The sequence below is a fragment of the Crassostrea angulata genome, chromosome 7, assembly GCF_025612915.1.
Source record: "Crassostrea angulata isolate pt1a10 chromosome 7, ASM2561291v2, whole genome shotgun sequence".
Classification (NCBI taxonomy): domain Eukaryota; kingdom Metazoa; phylum Mollusca; class Bivalvia; order Ostreida; family Ostreidae; genus Magallana; species Magallana angulata.
In genome coordinates, this window is record NC_069117.1 from 49,680,172 (window position 1) to 49,705,196 (window position 25,025).

Consider the following 25,025-nt stretch of genomic DNA (forward strand, 5'->3'; position numbering starts at 1 on the left):
AAGCAAACATCTCTGACCCTTCCTTACTAATCATGAGTACATGTATACAATTGGGAATCACATTTCAGCATATTCACTTAGTGCAAAAAATGTGACAAATGAAATATTTATTTGATTTCAACCTCTAAGGCATTCAACATTTTTTTGCTTGAAAATTGCTGATTTGCTTGTATACTATACACAAAGTCCTTTATAAATAAGCTATTTAAAAAAAAATCAACAACAATAAATTATTTCATTAAAATATTTTGCTTTATTTATGCAAAATATAATTGTTACATACAAATAATGATCATCCTGAGTATCTAGTACAGAGTGTTACCATGGCAACCTAAACTGAGTAAATCAGACTGGTGTTGTCCACATACAGCCTAAACAAAATACTGTGCATTCAACCCAGGGTACAATAGGTAAAGCCTTACAACCCAAACCAAGACAGACAGAGAAACCCTCCCCAGCCTGGGGCTGTGTTACACGACCGATCGGGGCAGATTTAGCAATAGGGTATAACAAAGCTGATTTTACTTTTGACAAAACGGGGTTACATAGTTTTGAAGAACAAGACACATTACTGAAGATCTCAAAGGTTAGATTTTTAAACAATTCTAAAAAAGTTCATTGTTCAAATGAGATTCAACTTTTCCAAAACACCCACTAAACTGAAAATGAAAGTAATATTGTCTGTGATTTGCTACCATTTGAAATTAATGCCAGTGAACTGGTAGAGAGAAATTTCAGTTAATATAACAAATGTATAATGATATGAATGTATAAAACAAAACCACATATAACAAGAGCTAAAATGAAATAAATATGATCATTTCAACATACTAGGTTATAGTGTAAATATATAGATAATACATGTATATAGATATATGGTTATATATTAAACATCTAAAACAAATCACAATCACAATTTACCTTCATGTGTATAGATAATCTACACAAACATTGTACATTGAGAACTACGAATTGGGTAAAAATATATCTAAAGGTATTGCTATCATATGTTCATTTCATCGTTCTCCTAAAAAAGATAATTTTGCTAATTTTTATTATTTACATGCTTAAAAATCTAAAAAAAGATCTTGGAAGAAGTGTATAAGCTAAAATCAATACATTTAGTAGTAAGATTATAAAATGCATCATTCTTTGGTCTCACAGAATCCACAAATTTAAAACATTTTTTTTTTTATCAAAAAGTGTATATGATATCAGTAAGAAAGTTATATCATTTTGATTCAAACCATTTAAGTAACAGATATAAAAATATGAAGTGTACCCTCATTTCTCTACATATAAATATCACACACCTTTGATTATAATATCTGTTATGGTAAAAATACCAATATTGCAACAATTTGTTCATATAATAACAGTTCAATATTCACTTCACAAGAGAGGGGTCAGTGATAGCGAGTTCATTCACAGATGAAGATAGGGTTTTTAACCAATGGCATCTTGCATAGATAGTAATTGCACAATAAATTATGATCGCACAGTTTTGAATAGAAAGGATGAGTTTACAGACCCCAGTGTGGAGTGACTTGATAAGTCTTTACCCTACAGTGAATGACATCTGTCAGTCAACATCTCATGTTGACCCCTCCCCTTACATGTCAATCATGCATCACTTCCATTGCTGACAGCTGTCAATCCCTAATGCCCATGACAACAGATCCTGTGACTATGCACCAAAAAAACAAAGAGCATTTATCTGCTCAACTGGAATCTTTGTCTCTTCTAGGAACATGTGGAATGATTTGATCACAGCTTGTTCAGCGCTTTTACAATCAAAGCAATCTTCTCTATGTTTATTGTGTCTGAATATTATTTTGTGTAATCATTTCATACTTCTTGCCCAACTCTATCGTCCTTCAGAAATTCTTCAAGGCGCGTTTCTTCACTCTGATTTCCAGACATTTCTTTTGGGATGACAGGAACAGTCATGGAGACATTTGTGAAGAAAGCCATTTTTTCTCTGAAAATTATTTAATTACACTTTAGATAGATAGTATGTGTTTGTTTTTATTTTTCTACTGGTACATATAACAGATAATGTAGCATTAAATTGTAGTACAATGGAGAAGTATGCATAAAAAATGATGAAACAAATCACATGTAAGACTAATGAATGATTCAAGTAATTCCTCAAAAAGCAAAAGCTGAGACTGACATACCTAAAGGACTGAGTATTGGAGTGTGGGCTGTTTCTCTTCAGTCTCTGCACATCTCTAGTCACCTTTTTCATCATCTGCTCGGCCCGTCGGTCCTGTTTTGATAGCTGCTTACTGTCTTTGTGGGCCTAAACACAAAACAACCCCTATATTATTCGTTTAATAATAATTTAGGTACATGGAGTCTTGGTAGATGATATTTCAATCTATAATACATGCAAAAGTTTATCAATGTAAAATTGTTGACAATGATATTCATGTACAAAGGGGAACTGATAAAGATACAACTTTTCATGCTACATGTATAGGGTACATTGAAAATATCAAAACTTCGGTATAAGAGTCAAATCTATGGTTAATTTGATTTTACGTCTATACACACAGTACTGGGTAACAAATGCATCAAAGTATGTATTGATATCTCTATAACACTACTGTAGTGATGAGTGTACACAACAGTAACATGTTATATACTAATACACGTACATGTATAATAAATCATTCTTTAGGCTACTAATTTCTGTTAGTACATAAAGCTTAACTATATAATTCAAACAAGAATTACATGTTTATATCATATAAATACAATGTATAATCTGTGTGTTTAGTTCTGTCTAGTAATCAGTTTGATAGATAAAGGTTTCAGGTGTTATATTTTCAAATAAACGTCTAAAACGGATAAGATATCTTGTATACACATGAACTGAAGAAGAGTTAATTTAAGATGCCACACTGAATGGTACTGGACAGATTGTTAAAAGCTTTCAAGTACTTGAGGATTGCACATTCTAGTGGACATGATTATATTCATGCATAGCATGCTTCTGAACAAGTGAATCCTTACTGATCTAACAGCCTGAAGATCTCGCAGCTTCTGTAAAACCATCATAAACTCTATTTATCATTTCCATTTAGGCCTACTCCTACTTCCTTCAGTTTAACTCATTTAATTAAAATATCATATACCAATCAAGAGTATACAAGACTTTACCATGCGATCTGCTTCAGTCAGAAGATTCTGGAACTGTTCATTGTCAGCGAGCCATGAAGGTATCTCCACTTCCCCTAGAAGTATATACCGGTATGTGACGATACATTTCAATATCACAAGTCATATTTCTATACATGTACTATTTTTTTTATTCTCTTGAAATGTTAAAAGTGAAAAATATTCATTTTATGAGGTTAATATCTACACTCATTGTTTTCATGTAATAATTTTCATAATTGACAACATGTAGAAATGTCCACATTTAACCTCTTTTATGAGTTTAATTTCTAACCTTTAGCTTTTGCATTCTCCAGAAGTAAGTGAAGCTCTCTCAATCTTTTAATCTCATCATGGAGCTGGGTAAATTTTGTTTTGGAGGCCTGTAGGTCAAGCTCCAAATCAATTGATGTTCTTAATGGAAGTTTTTCCCCTCGAATACCATGAACTGTTGACTAAAATAGACAAAAGATTTATTATAACCTCAGTTCAGAACAAACTTTGAAAAATATTTCCCAATTCAAAGACCGAGTTATCTCTCTTATCACAGCTATATACAGAAACTCAATCTTAAAGCTGAACACCGCTCGTAAATAGGCACTGTCCGCCATATTTCTCTTTAATCACTGCTATCCCTACAACCCTTATATAAGGGACAGACCTCTAAACAGTTCAAAGTACTTCGCTGTAGAGGTCTCACCTGTGTGGACGTACATTTTGCCTCGCCGTGTTGCCCGGTCGCGATGAAATTATCAAATTTTACGCACTTTTTGAAGCCAGGAGAATACTAACATCAAATAAATTGGTCAATGCATTATTTACGAACAGAAAATGAACATAAGATTGGAAAAAAATGCATAAAATCTAAAGACCACGAAAGGAATACTACCCGGTACATGTCGGCCACGAGGTTCAGGTGTGCAATCGGGTGTAACGAAATCGAAGGGTTTATATACCAGGTATCTGTGTGACGGTGCCTATTTACGAGCGGTGTTCAGCTTTAATGTCACTTAGTGCAAGAGTTTATATAGAACTATCCCTAGCCATCATAGCTAAATGTATATGAAAGAGTTATTCTTTCATTCAGCAATTATAAATCAAAATAAGCATTGACTTGAAAAAAGTTATAAATCTATTTCCTCTTGAACATAACAAAAAGATTTGCCATAGTGTGCAACAAGTTGACTTACTCTTTTCCATCTCATGCTTCTTCGATCCAGTGAATTCCTCTGAAATGGACCTTTCTTAAAGTTTGACATTGCACTATCACTGTCACTTCTGTTCAACTGCAAAAAAAGGAGACCAAAAAAAATCAAACATCTGATGCCAATTACTCCACAAAAAAATTCATAGGAATCTAAATGATTTAAGCTGATTCTGTTCCTAATCATTGATTCAGTAAAAATCAACAAAACAGTACATATATATCTGTTATTCTAAAATTTAATGTACATGAATTCATTTGACAAATTTTTATTCCAAAAATATACTCAAAAGAAGAGTAACAACACAACACAATGTGTTGGTCACTTACACATAAACAATTACAATAAATCTGGCACTTGAACAAAACAATATACAAAGTTTGACACTTACCCTACACACATATTGGCTGCCGGGCCTACAGGCGGGAGAAAAGGTTTGGGACCGCCTAATGGTACTGCTCCTGGGTCCCTCCTGGGGCCTCCTTTTGATGGTGGGGCGGTCTGAGTACATGGACACAGTGTTGGTCTCTTTGTCACAGGTAACGGCAGTCATAGCATCCTCTTGGTCCGTGGAACTTCCGCTGTCGCCCTCAATGTACACAGCATTGTGGAGTTCCTCCATCACCTCATTGATCTTTTCATCATAGTCCTTCAGGGGAGAGGCAGAAAAGTTTCTGATTACTTTCACAATTTTTTTACAGTGTGTAAATCATACTGAAACCATATAAACTTTAGGGAAAATATTGAATGCTTCTGTTAACCTTTGGCGATGTGTAAGTACATGTACTAAGAACTCCAAAATCAATTCCTAGTTATGTTTTTGACCAGAGTTGTTGTGTGCACAAACAATGTTCAGTATAAATGGTTCTTATTCTCACATAAATTAACAACAATTGATGTGTACACAAACAATGTTTGGTATGAATGGTTCTTATTTTCCATATTCATTAACAACCTGTTCAGTTTGACTATGACTTACAGCTTCATTCTCTACATCTTCCTCCTCTCCCACATCTCCTTCCCCGCCTCCTACCAGTGGCACACTGTGATACAACCTCTCCATATCATCAGGACCTGTCAATCAAAACATCATGTCAATAAAATTAACATACACAAATAATTATACTGTTACAGCTTTCAATGTTTCAGATTAATGAAGCAATCCATTAAGGAACTTGGGAACTTTTGCATTTCTTCAAGGTTGAATTTGGGAAAACCCCCCCCCCCCCTTATAGGCCATTGAATAAAAAATTAATTGAGCTTAAGTGAATTGTGAATGGGAAAACTTATAATTATTTACTGGCAAGCAGATGGAAAATCTGAGTGTGGGAAAGTCTAATTTTCAGGAAAAGCCTGGCAGATGTTACAACAGTAAAACATATTTACCATGATTGCGAGTGAGGGTGGAAGTCTGGGAGGAAATGACAGTGGATTCATCACTGCTCTCTTCCTTCAAGGACATCACCAAGGGGTGCCGGATGTGACTGCAAGTTACACAAATATTTAGTTACACAACTACATGTATATCTAATAACACTCAATGAGTACTGACAAGAAAAGGCCAGATTACAGCACGTCTAAAGAACTGACTGATATACATGTTTATAAAATTTATTAGCACTAGAAAAGCTCCAACCCACACACATGATCTATTGCTGCAAATTATTAACAGAATGAAGACAGACTTTGGCTCAGTGTAATTTGCACTGATTCAACTGAATGTTATTATCTCTCTTCTCTTTTCTCTGACAAAACATAAACATTGACAGTTCTATAACTGGCAGCCTCTGGAGAAGAGGGTGTGGGATTCTCACTGCCAGACGGCAGCACATGCTGTAAACCCTTCCTGCAGACAATGTAACAGCTGTATGCATCATCTACAACTTTTATGACTCTCTTGTATCTAATGGAGGCATCAATGGAATGAAATGTGATTTAAAACTGCTAGACATGCAACATGTGTTTGTTTGAATTTCAAGAAAGATACCAACACTATTAAATTAAAAGAAGTCTGACATGTAAACTTCTGATATTTAAGGTTATCTGGAGAACAAGAGTTTTAAAATAACACGCAAAAATGATTTAAAATCTAAGCACCAATGAATCTGGCTGTATCTACAGTAAAGTGACATCCACTTCATAGTTTACAATTCAGTACCAGTTCAACTGGCCTGTAGTGTAGGGGCTATGTACCTGCTTTCTCTAAGTCCCTCTGTGGGAGTCTGCCTATCTTCTGATTTCTGTAACTTGGCTGAGGACTCCTCTAATAATTTGGTCACATCCTCCTAAAAAGCGATACAAAAAAATCACTCAATAGATGGCTTATCATTATAGAGCAGTTCACATCATAAAATTACTAATACTTTACTTACTGCACTTTATTAATAGTAAACTATTTTACATTTTATGTATCATATAATGCACATGCATGTCAGATGCATACATCGGCCTGATTTATCTAGCGAGTGCCAAGAACTTTTTATATGATAAAAATGGTATGCAAAGACAACAAACTGTCACTAGAATTTCTTTAAATATCTCACAAGGACAAAAAAGAGATCTATTTTGAAATTGATGTTACTGTACCTTCTGAGTTTCAGGTGAGGCAACTGGGGTTTTATCTTTGGTGGTATCAAATTGTTTTTGAGTGGAGTCGTTAGTGTCAGACTGCATGAATTTAAAGCTTAATACATTGTACCACTTCTGGGACACAGACTTAGGATCAAAGTCTGCTAGGCTAACCTGAGCACAGCCCTATAAAAAAATTAAAATAAATCATAATGGAGTCTTCATGAAAATATGCTTGTTCTTTGAAAAATGATTTAATGAATGGTACTTACAAGGCATTCTTGATAAGGTAAACTCCAAATTTGGACTTGCAGTGTCTTGTTAATGAGTAGTTGTTCAGCAATTGACACCCTGAATTCCTCACAGAATTTGGGGTGTTTTAATTCTGTGGTAGCCTTTGTTGTCCATGATGCATTCTTTATATTGGGGAGTAATGCTGCCTTAATGCACCTGTAACACAAAAATATTTCACCCTTTTGAGAACTGAAAGTTAAGTTGCTAAATCTAAATTTAATTTTCCTTCTTTTTCATAATATAATTACCTAAGTTTCAAACTTTAAATCTTTTTAAAACCAACCAGCTAAAATTTCAAGAACAATAATGAAGATTCAATGACTTAATGAAACTAGTAAATGCATAGTGATCACTTTGGAAATTGAAAGTAGGGAGGGAGCTTACACATTGCTGTTCTGAGGGAAGGCTAGTGCTGAGAGATTCCTGGCCTGCTCTATACCAATAATCAGCTGACTGTCAACACTCTTGTATCTGAAAGTAAACAATCACTCAGGATCAGGGAGTCTCCTACCTACATCAGAAACTATCTGAACAAAAAGGTAAATCAAAGCGCCGCCGGCATCAAAGAACCAGAAACGGGAGATATACAGAGTGCAAACAATTGGAGGGCTTACTTGAGCTTGATTTGAATCTGGGCGCTTTCCAGGTTCATTTCAAACATGTCATCAATGGCATCCCTGAAACAATACATACATAATCACCTAACAGACAAGATTAACATCTTATAGCACAGCTATTTTCTTCACAATCAATAAGAAACCACCATTTATTGTTTTTCTTACAAATGTTGAATCAACAGAAATTATTCTCATTCATGGCCATTTAATCTTCATTTGAAATCCAACATATGTTCTGATTTCTTTCAGACTTTGCATTAGACACTGCTTTTCAAGCTTTTTCACTGAAATTGCAATAAAAAACTTCCTACCTTTTGTTGGTGACGTTCATGGAAGCCTCGAACACCCCGCTGTCACCAGCCACTGACTCGTCACTGACAGCCGCTGACACACTTCTGGTATTACCACCTGACAAGTTATTGCATACACCGGAGCTACTTTCACTGATTGGACTGAGTGGAGGGTTCGACACATCCATGATGTCTGCGAGCTGTGACCTTTTGGCACTAATAACACTATCGTTCAATGATTGTCCTGGCGAGGGATTAGGATGCACCAAAGATCCTTTGTGGGCCTCTAATCGAGACCCTGCAGAAGGCAGTCCATTCATGGGGTCTAAATTTGATTGATCTGCTATGATATTGGCACCGGCACTGTATGATAATGGTGGTTGTTGGGGGATGTTGTAAGTGGTCACTTTCCTTGGCAAGCCGCCAACATTTGTCATATGTTGATGGTAGGAGGGAGGTGGTCCTACTTCGTACGGGGACACAGGGGGTGAGGAAGCATGAGAAGAGGAGGATGAGATATCAGTATTACTGGCCATGACACTTTGGAGATAGGTATTGGTGGCTGCTGCTGTCACATCAGATGACACCTGCATTTCATGAATGGGGGATATGCTGTGTCCTTGTAACAGTTTTTCGACTCTGCGGTGCAGGTCATGTAAATTTGTGTCAGGAGAATGCTGCTGGCCATAGATATCCAGCATGTTGAGGGAGTTCAGTGAACCACGACTGCATGAAGATAATGAACCTAATGAACCGAGGCTTGATCCTGATGAAACGGAGAGAGTACTGAGTGACAAGCTGAAAGAAACAAAACACACATTTTTTAATTTTTTCCCTCTCCTGCATTCTTTTGCCTTTTTCTTTGATGTTTATAAAGGTGTTGAGTGAGGCCAATATTGATAATGAAAGCTGACAACAGACCTGCGTAACTGCGACTCTAGTAATGAAGTAAGCCTGGTGGTCTCGGCTAGCTCTTGCATAATGGAGGACTTCTCATCATGGAGTTGGAGTCTACAAAGTAATTAAAAAGACTTAACCCACTGCACTCTAATTTCTCCTGTTTTCTTCACTATTTCAACATCATTCTCTTAGTTTACATTCAGTTTAATCAAGTGCACACATTGTTAACATTTTCTCTTTAGGTACAGTTGGATGCTGGAGATAGCATGGGGGTACACCTGCAGTGTACTCTTAGTGTGGGAATTTGGTTATCAACCACAAAATATATACAAACCTATCTGCAATTTGTTTGTTAGATATTTCCACTGCAACATTCAAGTCATACTCTAGCTGACTTATTCTCTGTTGAATGTCCTTCATTTCTCCTGCACTGCGACCTTTGGGATTAATTCCTTTCAGCTCGCGAAGAAGCTGCTCCTTTTCTTGCAACAACATTAACCTAAAAATACCCACATCATCAGCTCAGAATCACACAAAAATATAACACAAAAAAGTTGGGTATCATGTTTATATATATAATATCAATATCCTCATAGTTTGTGCACCATATTGATACATGATGTCTACCGCTGTACCACTTCACTCACCTGTCTTTGTCAGACTCGTTCTGACCAGGTATCATCTGGTCCTCGATATTGGCCAGCTTGTACTTTAGGTTGGAGAGCTTCCTCTTGGCTTCATCATACTGGAGTCTTAGTCTAGTGATCTCTGTGATATACCTGTTGCTGCCAGGTCCAAGCTTAAAACAGAGAATCTTAACATGATAAAGTACATGTAAAATCCACCAAAAAACAAACAGTCTCCTCTCCTTGTATGCACTGGGTATTACATGTATGAAAAATACAAGATAATGCAAAATAATTCCATATTTATCAATTTGCCAAAATATTATACAATCATAATTGTAAGTTTCTCTCTAAAAATATAATTATAAAATTGAACAACAAATAAATTGTTGCCTATTGAGACAGGGGCTGGATGGGATACCTACCTCACCCCTGAGGTCAGTCTGAGAGGCAGTGCTGGACTTGAGTGGAATGGACAGGGTGGACACATCTGGGGAAGACCCACCATGTTTGTTCATCAGGAACTCATCTTTTAATCGGGACAAGGACTGAAATTAATTTCAACAGGGTCAGCGAGAATGTAAACATTGTTTGAAAATCCGTCCAATATTCAGCACTTCATAATACTGCCTGAAAATTTGTGCTTTTTAAAAGTTGCTATGATTATGTAATTTGAAACAAAAGTTTAAATAGGAAATTGAAATGAAAGCAATATTGTATAATTTTGGGTAATATTGTGACACCAATGGAATTCTGCATTGCATAATGTTGTATTTGTACTCCTGACTAACCTGTGGGAGACAGTGCAAGGGTGTTCACATTAACTACATCTCCAAAGCAATTAGCATCACTGAATGACTCAATACTTAGCTTCTGTTGTTGCCAAAATTACAAGCAAGTAATTCCCATACTTATGCAGCACAAAAATTGCTTGCAGCTATGTTAGATGCTATGATTCATAACCAGAAAATTGCAATTTAAACAAGGCTTATGTGAAAATAATTAATTTTCTTTCTCATGTTTTACTAAGCATATTGAGGAAAATAATTTAAGTGTTCATTGATATTCTAGCTATTTCTCTCTTATTGTGATTTTACAGAAATTACTGGCAAGGTATCAAAAGTTATGCAATATTGCTGTTCAGCAAGAAGCATTGTGCATTCCTGTTTTCACATATTGTTCAGTAAAATCTCTTAACTTGAATATCCATTCATATCTTGGTAGTCTTCCACTAAAATAATTTCTAACACTCCTTTTTATCAATTATCAGATATTGAAACAGATATTATTACACCCCTGCCAATCTGTAAACCTTTCAACATGTATCTCTATCTATGCCTAGCTAATCCAGTGGAAAGTGAGGTAAACCAGAAGGATTTAGAGTATTCCCTACTTTCTCTCAGCAGTGTTTGAACAGGGAGGGGATGGCAGACACAAATAATTTTTCAATTGTTCCACAGGTGTTGATTACAAAGATATTATTACTTCATCATAATCTGCAGCAAAACCTATGAATGAGCAGTGCATGACTCATCCTTTTTGACTGAACCCACTTCCCCTCTGCACTCCTCAGCTTTTCAAACAATTAATGCCAAGGTTAATAGGAATTCAACAATTTCACAGTGGGCTTTCAAATTACCTGACTCCCATCCATGCAAGAGAATTGTCGCTTTTGGAGCATTTATCAACACTGAAAACATTAAGAAGCTCCTAAAATAGTTCTTCTGGAGCTTCTTTCAATGAACCGAAAACTTTATATTGTGGTTCTGAGCATTGTTCAAATGGATTTTTTAATTTAGAATTCGAAAACTAGTGAATGAGGTTGTATTACCTGCAAAAGAGTCTGTCTCTCGTGTTCTCCATTGGACAGAGAGTTCTGCAGCTGTCGGATCTCGGAAATAATAGCATGGGCCTGGTCCACATTATAGAACCCTCCCCCACCCGACAGTTTCTTGTCAACTCTGTAAAAAACATCATATTTTCTGTACTTGGAAATTGCAAAACAATGTGATATACATGCACTTTACTACACATAAACGATCTTAAAAAATTCCATATGCCAAGGTTATTGATATTTTTTTGAAGTCAGTGAGGATGGAGAAGTAGCTACACTACAGAATGATATTTGATACTTTGACAAGTCAGGGTTGAGGGATTTGGAATTTGGTGGTGTGTTTTATGTTTTTTTTCTGCAGAGAGTGGATTATCCTCGTTGGTTGTTATTTCTATTTTCCCCCCAATGCTGTCTAATCCGTAAGGGTCATCCCTCCTTAGTGCTAATGCCTGCTTCTCCGCACAAACAACATTCCACAAATTCTCGCCCATCTCCAATTTTACTTATGATGGAGATTTTTTTTCTTGGACAAACAGGAGCCTCATTAGTAATGATAAAGACCCATTGTACAGGACACTATTTAGTGACCTTATCAGATTTTCCCCAACATTTTTGGGGGATCTTCTACAGTTATTCTTTTTGTTAGCTGTTAATTTGACAAGAGGTGGGGGATATTTCACAATCTCAAACAAGATAATACATCCCTTTCCTGTGCTAACTTCTTTTGATGGTTTACCTAGGCTGGATAGTTGATTAGAGTAAACATTCAGGAACAACAAATAATAGAATGATCTGATAAATTTACATTTGCTAAGAAAATATATATGGTCTGATTATTTGAAGTCTTAGGCTGGAGTTCATTGTCTTACTTGAAATTTTAAAATTAGCATTATAACACATATCAACACCCTCTCCCCCCCCCCCCCCCCCCCAAAAAAAAAAAACCAAACAAACAAAAAACCCCAGTATCTTGAATTTCAATAAAAAAAATAAATAAAAGCAAATGCTTTAAAATGTAATGAACCCTACCATTTTATTACAAAGTAAATGTTCAACTGAACAAAACCTTTCATGATGATAATAGATTGGGTGTAAGTGCTGAGAACTTGAAAATGTAATGGACTCGAGCCATATGTTGCAAATTTAATTTCCTCCAAACTGCAAAAGACTTAAAGAAGAAACTTGCAAAGAGGCTGTCTATAAATTTGGGATTGCGTAATAAATTGGTGTGTCTTACTGCGTGAGAGTTTCCACTCCTTGTTCCTTGTATACCATCTCAGCCTGGATCTGTTCTAACTCGCGCTTCAGCCTCGCTACTCTGTTCCTGGCCAAATTGACATCGGACTTCAGCAAGTCAGGGTCATACTTTGTGCTACCAACGCTGGAGTTGGAGTTCACTGAAAAGGGGACAAAAGACCGTAAGGTGGTTTACATCTTACAAAGAGAGATATCAGAAAAACAGGGTAGTTGGGTAGATGTTTATGCTGACACTTACAACTTGTCCTTGATGACTTCCATCCACTCAGAGTGTCATTCAAATGTTCATATTCATCCTTTGCCAGCTGCAGTCTCTGTTCTTTGACTGAAAATATTTCTCTCTTGGCCTGAAAGATTGAGTTGTATATACATGTATCTTAAATTCTAAATTACCTGTTTCAGAAATCCCAAAATTAACTTCATACAATTTTTTTTTATTGAATTCAAAAGTTTCACTTACATGCATATAAAACAGTTTTATTTTTTGTGCTAATAGGAATAAATCAGAGAGAAAGAAAAATAAAGGGATCAGTTTTTATTGACATCACTTTTACAAGCCCGGGCCACCAAAGAAGACTGAGGTGTGTGAACATTAAAACAGGGTCAATTTACAGCCTGTACTGTACTTAATGATGTGCAAGTTGTGCTGAACACCAAAGAGATAATTCATGAAAAAGGAAACCTATTCAATCAATTTAACCTGTAAAGGTGTATGTCACGAAATCATTAATGTTACACTAAAATGACAACAATCTATTATATAACTCATCCATTTTCTAGATCCTGCTATGCATAAATTGTTGCAAACAATTCGTGTTTGTATTTTGACAGGTGTGTACAGGTGAGAGAGTTACCTGGAGGTCATCCTGCGCTGTGACCAGGTATTCCTTCAGCATCATCTCCTGTTGCTCCCGCCATTGTTGTCTGGGGTCTTCTAGCTGATTTGATTCTATTGTTGAATAAAACAAACCTTTATTACACCTGAGCCTCAAACTCCTCTCTTTAAGTATACTACCCCAAACTTTAGATGTAGATGCTACTAGTGAATCTATGAAAAAGTCTAGGATCTTGTTACATGTAAACATATAGAATGTTTTCTTTAAAAGTGATGTCTCTTAAAGCACATAATAGATTTGATGGAATGATTTGTTATTATTTTTTTTTGTTTTTACCCAAATCCCACTAATCAAGTTCAGGATACAAATAAATTTAAATGTCATGTGCCAGTGAATACATCTTGTACAAGAATAAAATGTTTCTGGGTCAGCTTTGCAGCATAAAAATCCATATTCACAACATGTCACCATGAATTCTAATTTGCAGTACTAATTACCATAACATGTGATGAAAATAACATTTAATTATTCATTGTGCTTCTCAGGCATTTTTAGCACAAATATCAAATAAAATGTTTTAAATTCTAAATAAGGAAACATTTTAGAACCCTTACCAGTACACCTTTAAGTGGCAAAATAGCAAACTTACACAAAAACCATATCACAATAGGTCATTCACACAAGAAATTATCAAATTATGTAATAGTGTAAGTCCTTTATTCTGTAAGACAATCGTCTCATGGGTTTATGTATTAATAACATAACATAGGAGCTTTATAAGTTCATCATAGACTATCAAAAGATAGTTTATTAATTAATATAATTAAGTTTATTAATTATAGACTAGTACGTACATATTTGATTCACATTGACATAATAACTACAAATATTATGCAGTTTTTAAATACTGAGATCTATAATTATTGATAAATCCGAAGCTAAAGTGCCTTAGTTTGAAAAAGTATTGATGTCAAAGTCATGCCAGTGATGTACATTATATTGATGGGAACATATAGGTTTCTGTAAAAAAAAATAATGAATGTCATCAATGGTTGGTTGTTTCGTTTGTATGGAAGTCGGATATCATGGTCTGAGGGTTCCAGTCTCCAGTTGAAAGATCATTTATATAAGTACCCCCCCCCCCCCCCCAAAAAAAATAAATTTAAAAACTAGCTCCTTAATTTGGAAGCTAAAACTGAGGTTTAAAATGTTCACATGCTGGACAAGAAGTAACAATATCAGCACCATAGATTAGTACCACACATATGAGGTAAAGAGACTGTGGTTTTTCCCCTCTCTCATACAAATGTCTTTTAAGGGAGACAAAAAATGTGGTTTAGACAGATATTTGGTATGAAACTCAAGTACAGAATTCCATGCAATCCAGCAATGAAATTGGCAATTAACCCATGGTAGTAATATACTTCTTTTAATAGACATCTAGTTTTGGAGTGACACATTATCATCTAATAACCATCTACTATGACATGGTATTACACAATTTCTGAGGTACATAGACTTTATATTAGGACATAAAGGTTACATATACCACGTAAAAGATGCTGGGCTTTGCCAAACCCTCAAAAAACAAAAAAATCGGCAGAACCGAAGACAAGATATTCAACTAATGACAAGAATTCCGAATAAAAAGATAAGTGATTGGTGTTTATAGATTTGTAGCTGCTCAATCTGATTAAAAACATCCAGGGAGATTTCTTCCCAAGTGTAAGTGAGTGCAGCAGCCGGCAAGAAAAAAACGGTAATCACTCTAGATCCTCATGACTTCCCATGTCATCACAACCACATAACACCAGCAGTAGCAGCGGTTCACCCAGAAGGCAGCAGTCTTGTCATTGACTCGAGCCAGACCCTCTATCATAAACAACAATTCCAAATATTCTCCCTCCATTAATATCATCATAACACAGCAGTACACCAGATCTCTCTAAACTTTCAAGTCTGGCCTTGATCGATCAGAAAAATGTATAACTTCATGCATAATGCAGACTTCTGAAATTTCATACATGTAGAGGTGGCATTGAGTGTAAATCTATCTCTGTGGTATGAATTGTGAATTCTCTAAGTTTTAAGTGAGGCCTCTATGATTAGAGCTTGCATATTTTCTAATGGTCTCCACAGGAACTCAGTGTAAATGAAGTGAAGGATAGCTATTTAATTGATGCTGCCATATGGTCTTTGTCAAATTTACACTTTGAAGGAATGAACAGAACAGGACATCAGAATTTTTGCAGTCTTCCAATTAATGTTCTTGAACAAATTGTTAAAGTTTTAGATTTATAATCTAAAGTGTACACTCAGAATGATTACAGCAATTCCACAACTTCATCTATTCTGTCTCTGCTGCTTTACAAAGATGGACCAACATCTATATAAATGCAAATGATGTAACTAGCCGAAACTTTTCATTTTCAATTATACTTTTTTTCATCAAAACAAAATGCATCATCCGATCATTCATATTTTTTTTTCATCAAAACAAAATGTATCATCCGATCATTCATATTTTTTGTTGCATAAAGGATGCTCAGCTTTTTATGTTACTGTATGTTAACCTAAAGAGCTTATTTTCAAAAACATAACTTTTCAGATGACACAATATTACTCATATGAAGAACAACTCCAGATTTATTCATAAGACACCAAACTAGTATAATGAGTAGTTGTATCTTATGTGTTGATCATTAGTACAGTATGATATGTAGGAACAATAACATGTCTCAAGGCAACATTATTACAAAACACATGGCAATAGATTACTACTTAATCTCAGTATCACTGTAAATTGGGAAATGAAATGCAGGGCAATTATGAGTTGAGGATGAGGGCAGGAAACTATGGGTCACAAGCATGATGCTGTATGGATATTTGGTTTTGATTAGTAATCCAAGAAGTCAATGGTACCGCTAAACAATTCATATAATATCATAGAAAAATATCTCTCATAATATCTGCAATACAATGACTAAGGGTGGCAATACTCTGCTATTTTTAACATTTTACAAACATTCAGCATTTCTAACAAACAAAATACAGTCAAACTTTGTTATCTCGAACTAGATGGGACTTTTTAAAAACTTTGATATATCCAAGTATTCGAATTATTGAGAGTAAAATAGTTTTTAAAAATGTGGTTGGGACTTACAAATCACTTCGACATATCCATTGTATTCGAGATATCAGTGTTCAAGATATTGAAGTTCAACTGTATTATGCATGTTCACCTACATCACATTGAAGATAAGACTAAATCTAAACCCCGCTGCAATAGGTCCACTAAGAGGACCCATAGTACTTATTACTTGACCTTTAGGATCTGTCTGATGTACTTACGTTGGTTGTGGTTGATGAAGTAGACTCCAATCTGTTGGTCCATACACTCCTCCCATCCATAGGGAAGTTCATCTCCCACACAATCAGCAAAGGACTGGGGCTTGGTGTATCTACAGAGAGTCCAAAGAATTAGTTATAAACTGACAGTTATAATGTCACATTAGGAAGTCATGCAAACACAATGTCATTGCTTTTCTGTAAAAAATAAAAAAAAATAAGAAGTCTCAACTAATGGATATTTTAAAATTCTAGAATAAACATGAAAATGAAACAAAACAACCATGATAGACTCTACTTACTGCCCCCCCCCCCAAAAAAAAACCACCTTATGAATTTCTATAATTTCTCACATAACTCAAGTTTTTTGTGGGGGTTTTTTTGGAGGGGGGGGGGGGGGGGGATTTGGAAATTTAAAAAAAAATCCAATAAGAATTTTTTTCCCTTTCATATCATTATGTTAATTACGGTAATACAACAAAATCTAAATGACACCAAAATGCATAAATTTCTCAAAATCATTTAAACTAGGAGGTATCAAAAAATTGATGAACTAGAATTCAACAAAACAAATTACAGATTATTTTTAACATATATAGATAAGCAGGTAAATTACAAGAGTATCTTATATTAGTATTAATTAATATATTCCCTAAATTAATGAATGAACAATTTCTAAGAAATACGTGAGATCTTTCATGTGCTTTACATGCCTTGAACTAAAGCTGCCCACTCAATATACTAAATATAGTCAAGAATAATTCAAGAAGTTTTAAATTTTGACATTTCTCTTATTTTACTTCATGGCCTACGGGCAATTTTATACTGGTGTGCAAATGCAAACAAACAGTCTATTTTGACTCAGCTCTTCTGTTTGTTCGTGTAAACTTTCTTTATTCTCTGTAATCAATCTTTGACATATTTGGAATTCCTTGTAGTTAGCACATTGATCCTGCCAATAATTTGTGATAAAGGAATGCTGAATTGGGTTATAATGCCATAAACAATAACTCTGTAACCAGTTATTGTACATTGAACAAGGAGCCATCCATTCCTTGGGTTCTATTCAAATATTGACAATTTACTGCAAATTAAAACCTTGCCTCTCACTGTAAGCAAATTTGTATATGTAGTTGACACTTGTGTGAATACATATTTTGATGCAAGGTTTGAGGTTATTCTATTGTAGTGTTTTCTTTCAAAGGAAATGTTTGGAATTAGAGATGTTTATTCAATTACTGAATAATCATTTTCAGATAACTTATCTGTTAGAATTTAGACCATCCCTAATAAATTTCTGGCATTCTTGATTTGAAAATGTACTACACTGTGATAACAATAAATGAACATTTTTGTGGTAAAATAGTATCAACAAGAACAAATCAAATAAATTTATCAGAATTAGATTATTTATCTATTAGTCGTGTTATCTTGCATGGCTTGAATTTAATAAAATATCCAATAGCGCTTCAACTTTGTCAGATATACAGCTGACATCTTTTGTTACACCTTAAAACAACTACAAAAGGAAAACTCAAGGGGAACAAATTCAGTTTAATGACCTTATGTTTAAAAAAAAGTTCTTTTAAGTGAAAATAAGAATACTGATGTTTTTATGTGTGACTTAAAACAAGGGAAATGTTTCATTTACATGTATCAAAAGAAAACATTTCCCAGACTGATCAACGGGTAATTAAATCAAATCTCCCTACTCATCTCTTCAAATTCCACTTGTTAAAAAACCACTCGAGCCGAACTTCATAAACAATCCAAAGAAAATCTTAGGCACTGTTCTAAATCCCCGTTTTCTTTGTTACTTATATTTAATACTCTGATGTGCTTCTGGCCAGGTTCGGCTTAGAAAACGAAATGAATTCAGGCACACATCATGCATGTCAGAGAAACACGAGACATTATTTTGAATTTCAGCGCATTCATAGGTACAATTAATATCTCTCTCATTAATAAATTCATTACACTTGCATGAGGCTCTTACTGTAGATGGGTCTTCAATCTAATTAACATTCTTTGGACAATAGGAATACATAACAAAATTCCTATCTGCACACTAAAGGGACTGGGGATATTTCTACATACAATTCACAGAATATAATTGGTACTTTTCTTTAACATTTGATCTACAGGTATTTTTGTACATGTGGAAATATGGAGCCATAGTTTAGAAAAATTCAAACCCCAGCAATCTTACACTTCATGTAAGAAAACAAATGATTTCAGGGATGAATCAAAAATTGTTTTCCTGGTTATTTCAAATACAAAAGTAGTGCAGTTCTGGACAGAATTTATGTATACATGTTCTCTAAATATACGTTGAAATAAGAACTATTCATTTAATGTTTTTAGTGCAGTATAACTTCAAGTTCCATGTTTTGAATCCATTATGAAATATTTTCTGGAACTAAATGCAAGGAGAATCTTTACTGAAATGTTATAGAACATAAATCTAAATGTTACCGAAAGAAAATATGTCAAAAATTCACACAACACCGGCTTTGTAGCCATAGGCTACAAAAACAAGGTAAACAGCTGAGAAATATTAGGAAAGTGTAGAATAGTGCCATTACATATCAAGATCTATGTAGCCTAGCTGGTTTTTGAATTTTAAAAGTCTTTTCATTTAAACTAGGGAGAAAACCCAGTTCTTCATTTTAATCCCTTAGTCTGAGTCTTCTAAGCAATTTGTAGAGTCAAGAAAACCATAACTTCAGTTAATATTCTACGTCCCTAAATGTCATGACTTGACTTTATATGTACAACTGTTTTATTTCATCTCAAATTCCAAATTACCACTTTTTAAAAATCAATTAGGCTAGATGACAAATTCCATGGCATGTATTTGTGAAATGCCTCACCTTCACTCACCTGTTCATTGTAAAAAAATTAAGAAAAATATTGGCAACATGTAGTCAACTCAATGATTCAATGTTAAGTACATGTAATGATGAACAAATCTAAGAAAGATCAAAACCTATTTGTCTTATTCTAAGAGAAACAAGTGACTACTTTCAAAAATTATTAATAAAATTAAACAACTGGACAAGTTTTATCTTAGCTTAATGTGAAATATATAATGATTTTTGCAGTGAACGTATGGCACATGTCTACATGTGTATATATGTTTAATACGGAATTTGTTTATATGCTTCCTCTATACTTTGTATTAAGATTGAGAATCAGTTATAATTCTCATGAAAAAAAATATGTTAGAACCAAACGGTAAATTGAACCAAACACAAGGTATACCAATACATTCTGTCAGTGGCCTTACAGACTTCAAAATTAATAACAGGGAATCCCTACAAATTACAAACATCCATTTGACCAGTGTCAGACAGCATGCCACTGCTGTCAACATGTCACATACAAGTTGCTGATGGTAATAAAAATGTTTTAAGTCCGATATTCCATGGAGAAAAAAAATATCATGGTACAGCATGGTTTATGCGCCCTAGCCAAGACAATAAAATTGATGAACATACATGAGAAATATGCCGTTTTACGTTGCTATCGCTGTTGATAGATTATTATTGTTTTGTACAGTGTCCTGCTCACGAAGTTTTCCATCAAAACAATGCAATTTAAAGTATGCGGTTCACGAGTTACTTCCCTTATCGGATAGGTTTGTCAATGCATACACTGCATATTTGTAATCAAAGGTGCATACAAGTAAATTTACAATGAATATAAAAGGAAGAACAGCCCAAATCTGTGGTGAAATACGTAATAGTTACATGACAAAATGGAAAACAGCAACATACAAGGTGCTTGCTTAACGATACAAGAGAAAACGCCAAGAATATCTCACCTGTCCCGCGGGTCGACCCAAGTTGTTTGACGGGTATTGTGGTCTATGAAGAACCTTTTCCCATCATAATCTAAACATTCCTCCCAGCCTTCGGGAAGGGGTATTTCCCCCTTTCCTCTCTTTGGCATATCAACCCAGTGTTTTGCTTTGCACAATCCATAGACTTGCACGTCTAAATCCTAAGCGAACCACCATTTTCTTTTGGCAATTAGCATATGTGACGTCAGACATTTGTCATGTTTCAACCAATCAGGATCGCATTGGATTCCCGCAAAATGAATAGGGACTAGCCTAGTGTATATATATTGATTGAAACGTTATATTTTCGGGAAAATAATTGTTTGACAATTATAATTGTTTCGAAATATGGCATGCAGTTGTTACAGTTACTTTTAAACCAACACAGATGAATTTATAAACCAGAAAATGTATTTTTATGTGTTTACTTTTGTATTCGCTTCAGCTGAGCATCGCTGGAGGAATTTATATTGTACCTGTACATGATTTCTGTTTTTGTACGCATTTACCAGTCTTCAAATCAACTAGCTTGAAGAAAATTTGTTTTTTTTTTATACAGTACCATTTTCTGCGTCACATTAATCAATGTTCTACTTAGCCTACACTTATTTGAGCACTTACTTACGCACAGTTTATATTACTATAATAATTATCTATATTTGTTCAGTAAAGTTTCTCTCTTAATAAAATTAAAAGATATTACTAAATAATTTATTCCCTATATCTCAACACAGCGTCAGGGTTGGGTGGGTGGCGCTTAAACGAGTACCGTTGGCATTATTTCAGCTCAAGCTAATTTAGCCCCCCCCCCCCCCCCCCAATATTTGCTTTCCGACGCAAGGTCGATGTTTGAGGTCTTGATAGTGTCCTTACTGCATGAAAATCAAATATATATTGTACGTATCAGTTCTCTGCCAAGTCGATATTTCGCTTCAATTTATGTCTTAGCGTCGAGAAAACGCCGTCTTCCACGAAAAAAATAAAGTAATTCCCTCGAAAAAAAAATCAATTAAAAAACCCCATAATATTGTCAATAACCCAGAGTAACATTTCATAATTTGTATGGGTACCAAATGTTGAAAAAAAACAAAAATAAGTATCTGAAATCACTAATAATCAAGGGAGTCTGATTGAAAAATAAGGACGTTGTGATAAATCGAAAAAAGCGGGTGCAAATGAGCAAATTTAGTAATAGATATACGATACATTTTTAACTGTTTTGTTGTGTTGTGTAAATTATACCATGGTTTGGCTCACGGAGTTACCCGAAGGTCGTGGTTTAATTTACACAACACCACAAAAAAGTTAAACTTTGCATGTATGGAATATATATCTGTTTTCATCCACAAGTGCCTTTAACACGTGGGCAATGGAAGCATCATAGGTTAATATCAAAATAAAGCCATGGCATATATGCTAGCAGTAGGAAATAAAGTATATTCATTTGATTCATACATGCAATTATGAATAAAAAATTAGTGCGCATCTCAAGAAAATTATATTAACCAATTAAAGGCTTCTAAAAATATAGCAACGATATGGGAGAAATAGAACAAACCGCGATTAACCCCCCCCCCCCCCTTTAATGTCCAGTCCAATGACCCACTTATTGAGCTAACGGTCTGACCTTTACATTCTCAACCTTAAAATGATCTTCGCATTCGCAGATTCCCCTGGCAGGAGTTAACCTGTCAATTTCAGGGGTTGGTCCCGATCGCACCAAATGTAACAATTAACTGTAACAGGATGGGAGAAATAATGATGGACCAAGCCGATATTCGAACCCCTCAATCTTTATAGTCAGTTACCCTATACCAACTGAGTTACCTGAATTGATCAGTATTTGTACCGGTATGACTGTCACAATACTAAATACAATGTAGATCTACAGTACACCGCATCTTCTTAATTGGGCCACGGTCCCGAGTCCAGGGGCATAGCTTGACTGAAAATTCTAGTGGGGCAAATCCATTGCGGACCGGGTCAGGAGGCCCCAAGCAGGTCCAGCGCGGAGCTCTCAGTGGTGGGGGATTATTTAGGGGGGGGGGGTGTCATAGCACCCCCGACAGAAAATGAATTTAGGAGTTTTAGAATGTAAAAGTCATAGTTGTCCTGTACAAAAATTTCATAAATGTCGGTTACACTACTGAGTATTATCGATAAAGAAATCAGCATGCATGTAATGTGATATAACATGTTTCACAAGTATCTAATACGTTTAGGGGGGGGGGGGGGTCATAGCACCCCCGACAGAAAATGAATTTAGGAGTTTTAGAATGTAAAAGTCATAGTTGTCCTGTACAAAAATTTCATAAATGTCGGTTACACTACTGAGTATTATCGATAAAGAAATCAGCATGCATGTAATGTGATATAACATGTTTCACAAGTATCTACTAGTAATAGAGCATATAAAAACGTTTACTCAAACTCACTGAAACTTCTAACATTCAAAGATGAATACACATTGGAGCCCGATCTCATAAAGTTTGACCCCAAACATATTAAATTGAAATAACAGCATTTTCTAGATTTGTTTAAATGTTAGATAATTTAAGCCATTATTTTAAAAACAAATTAAATATTTTTTGCAATTAATGTATTATTAATTATGGGAAAGGGATGGTGATAAAAAGTACTTGTATATAGTGAGGCAGCTAGTTGTCTCATTACCTCACAGAGGCGGATCCAGCAATTTGGAAAAGGGGGGGTTCCATTTGATGAAAATCAATATGTGCAAAATTCATCATTTGTCAATAAACAAGGACTTTTTAAACGTTTTCAGTGCGTATACAACTGTATTTAGTTAAAAAAAAATAACTCAGACTAATTGCGACAAACTATTATAGGAATGGATATTTTTGGATATTTTGGGTATTTTTTTTATGTCGTTGATGTTTTTAAATTCTGAACTATTTATCAATTTTGATTTTTATCGATTGCCTTCTTAAATAAAGGTCTAAATGATAGGACATGACAAAAAATGGGGATAATTTATCTGCTGAAAAAATGGTACGTGTGTAATACAATTGTAAAAGCAATTGTCGTCCCAGGGAACTTGATGTGACCTCTGTAATAAGTGCGCTAACATCATCCGGCACAAGTACAGATGCGATTATATTTAGAAAAGTTTTTAAAAGTTGTGCATTTTCATAATATTTAACCCCTTACACGGTATTTTTGTAACAGAATTTCCGATTCATGGAAACAAAACAATACGAAATTCTTTAAATAAGCAATTTTAAAAGCATTTATTTGAAATAATTACAGTATTTCTATTATAAATGGGAAAATTGCCTTTAAATAGGCATTAAACGTTTTCAAAAAAATTCATATGTCCCAGAGAAAGGGGGGGTTCCGACCCCCGGAACCCCCCCTCTGGATCCGCCAATGCCTCAATGGAAGCTACTTCCCTGGAATCTGCATAGCATCGTCTCAAGCCAAGGTCCGGAGTCTGCGAAGCGGGAGAGGATCGAACATATTGGTCGTATATGTTTTGCGAAGATGGGTACACTTGACTAACATATCTATATATCAAAAAGTGTTAAGTCAGAAACAACTAGTATATCTATGGAATTAGGATAAGGCCATGTAGTTTATCGCACCATTGATGTTTGCGTCGATAGTGCAATGACGATGAAACAACTTTGCGATAGCGCGATGTCGCGACAAAGCGATGGAGATGGTGCGATGGCGCGACGAAGCGATAGCGCGATGAGCGATGACGCGATGGTGCGATAAAAAAAGACACGATGCTTTATTGGGTCATCGTTATGACTTATACACGCTATCGTCATTATATTTTATCGCACCATCGCGCTATCGACTGTATTGCGCATGCGCAATTGGAAAGAGAAATGGCGCCAGGGAGTAAATGAATTGATTATATATCAGGAATATACCTTATTCCAAGGTTATTCGATTAATAACTTGTCTCTCTAATGATAATTAAATTAACCATGTCCTTCGTGCCAGACATACATATTTAGAAGAGATAAAACAATGAAGAAATTTGTAAGATTGAGGCATGATTTTTTAAAGGGGGAGGGGGGGGGGCGATATAATTCACATATTCATACATTGAACAAGATAAGAGCTTATTCTCGTATTCCCGGGATATGGTGAGCTATAGGCAATGTACATATTAGAATTAATAAATAATGTGTCTCTACATATTGGTTGCAAGCCCCCTTTTTTAAACAAGCAGAGAGAGAGAGAGAGAAAGAGAGAGAGAGAGAGAG

The 25,025-nt window shown here is 35.1% G+C and overlaps 1 protein-coding gene across 3 annotated transcripts; it reads right to left on the minus strand.

The window, feature by feature from the left end:
• Nucleotides 1–230: 230 nt before the first annotated feature.
• On the minus strand, nt 231–20,966 carry LOC128192805 (protein WWC2-like). Of its 3 annotated transcripts, none has more exons than XM_052865786.1 (25): nt 20,767–20,966; nt 16,944–17,053; nt 13,611–13,705; nt 12,995–13,103; nt 12,737–12,896; nt 11,497–11,626; nt 10,091–10,213; nt 9,687–9,838; nt 9,374–9,538; nt 9,061–9,150; nt 8,161–8,937; nt 7,847–7,909; nt 7,617–7,703; nt 7,211–7,388; nt 6,957–7,124; nt 6,564–6,655; nt 5,757–5,854; nt 5,350–5,444; nt 4,762–5,019; nt 4,356–4,451; nt 3,461–3,620; nt 3,169–3,242; nt 3,022–3,051; nt 2,181–2,305; nt 231–1,981 (listed from the first exon to the last, which is right to left on the minus strand). In XM_052865786.1, exons 1-25 carry the CDS (start codon nt 20,892–20,894, stop codon nt 1,849–1,851), a joined length of 3,696 nt encoding a protein of 1,231 aa, XP_052721746.1. In that variant the 5' UTR covers nt 20,895–20,966; the 3' UTR covers nt 231–1,848. The 3 variants fall into 3 exon arrangements, with proteins under 3 accessions (XP_052721746.1, XP_052721745.1, XP_052721747.1); XM_052865785.1 differs by having other exon boundaries at nt 5,326–5,444; XM_052865787.1 differs by lacking the exon at nt 3,022–3,051 and having other exon boundaries at nt 5,326–5,444.
• Between the last annotated feature and the right edge of the window lie 4,059 nt (nt 20,967–25,025).

Bases quoted from the DNA above. Each gene is read 5' to 3' on its own strand.
- LOC128192805 (XM_052865785.1), bottom strand. From the start codon at position 20,894: ATGCCAAAGAGAGGAAAGGGGGAAATACCCCTTCCCGAAGGCTGGGAG. The intron at 9,151-9,373 runs GTTTGTATATAT...ATTACTTTGTAG, and splicing joins AACAAACAAATTGCAGATAG to ACTCCAACTCCATGATGAGA. The intron at 5,020-5,325 runs GTTGTTAATGAA...TCTCCCCTGAAG, and splicing joins GTCATAGTCAAACTGAACAG to GACTATGATGAAAAGATCAA.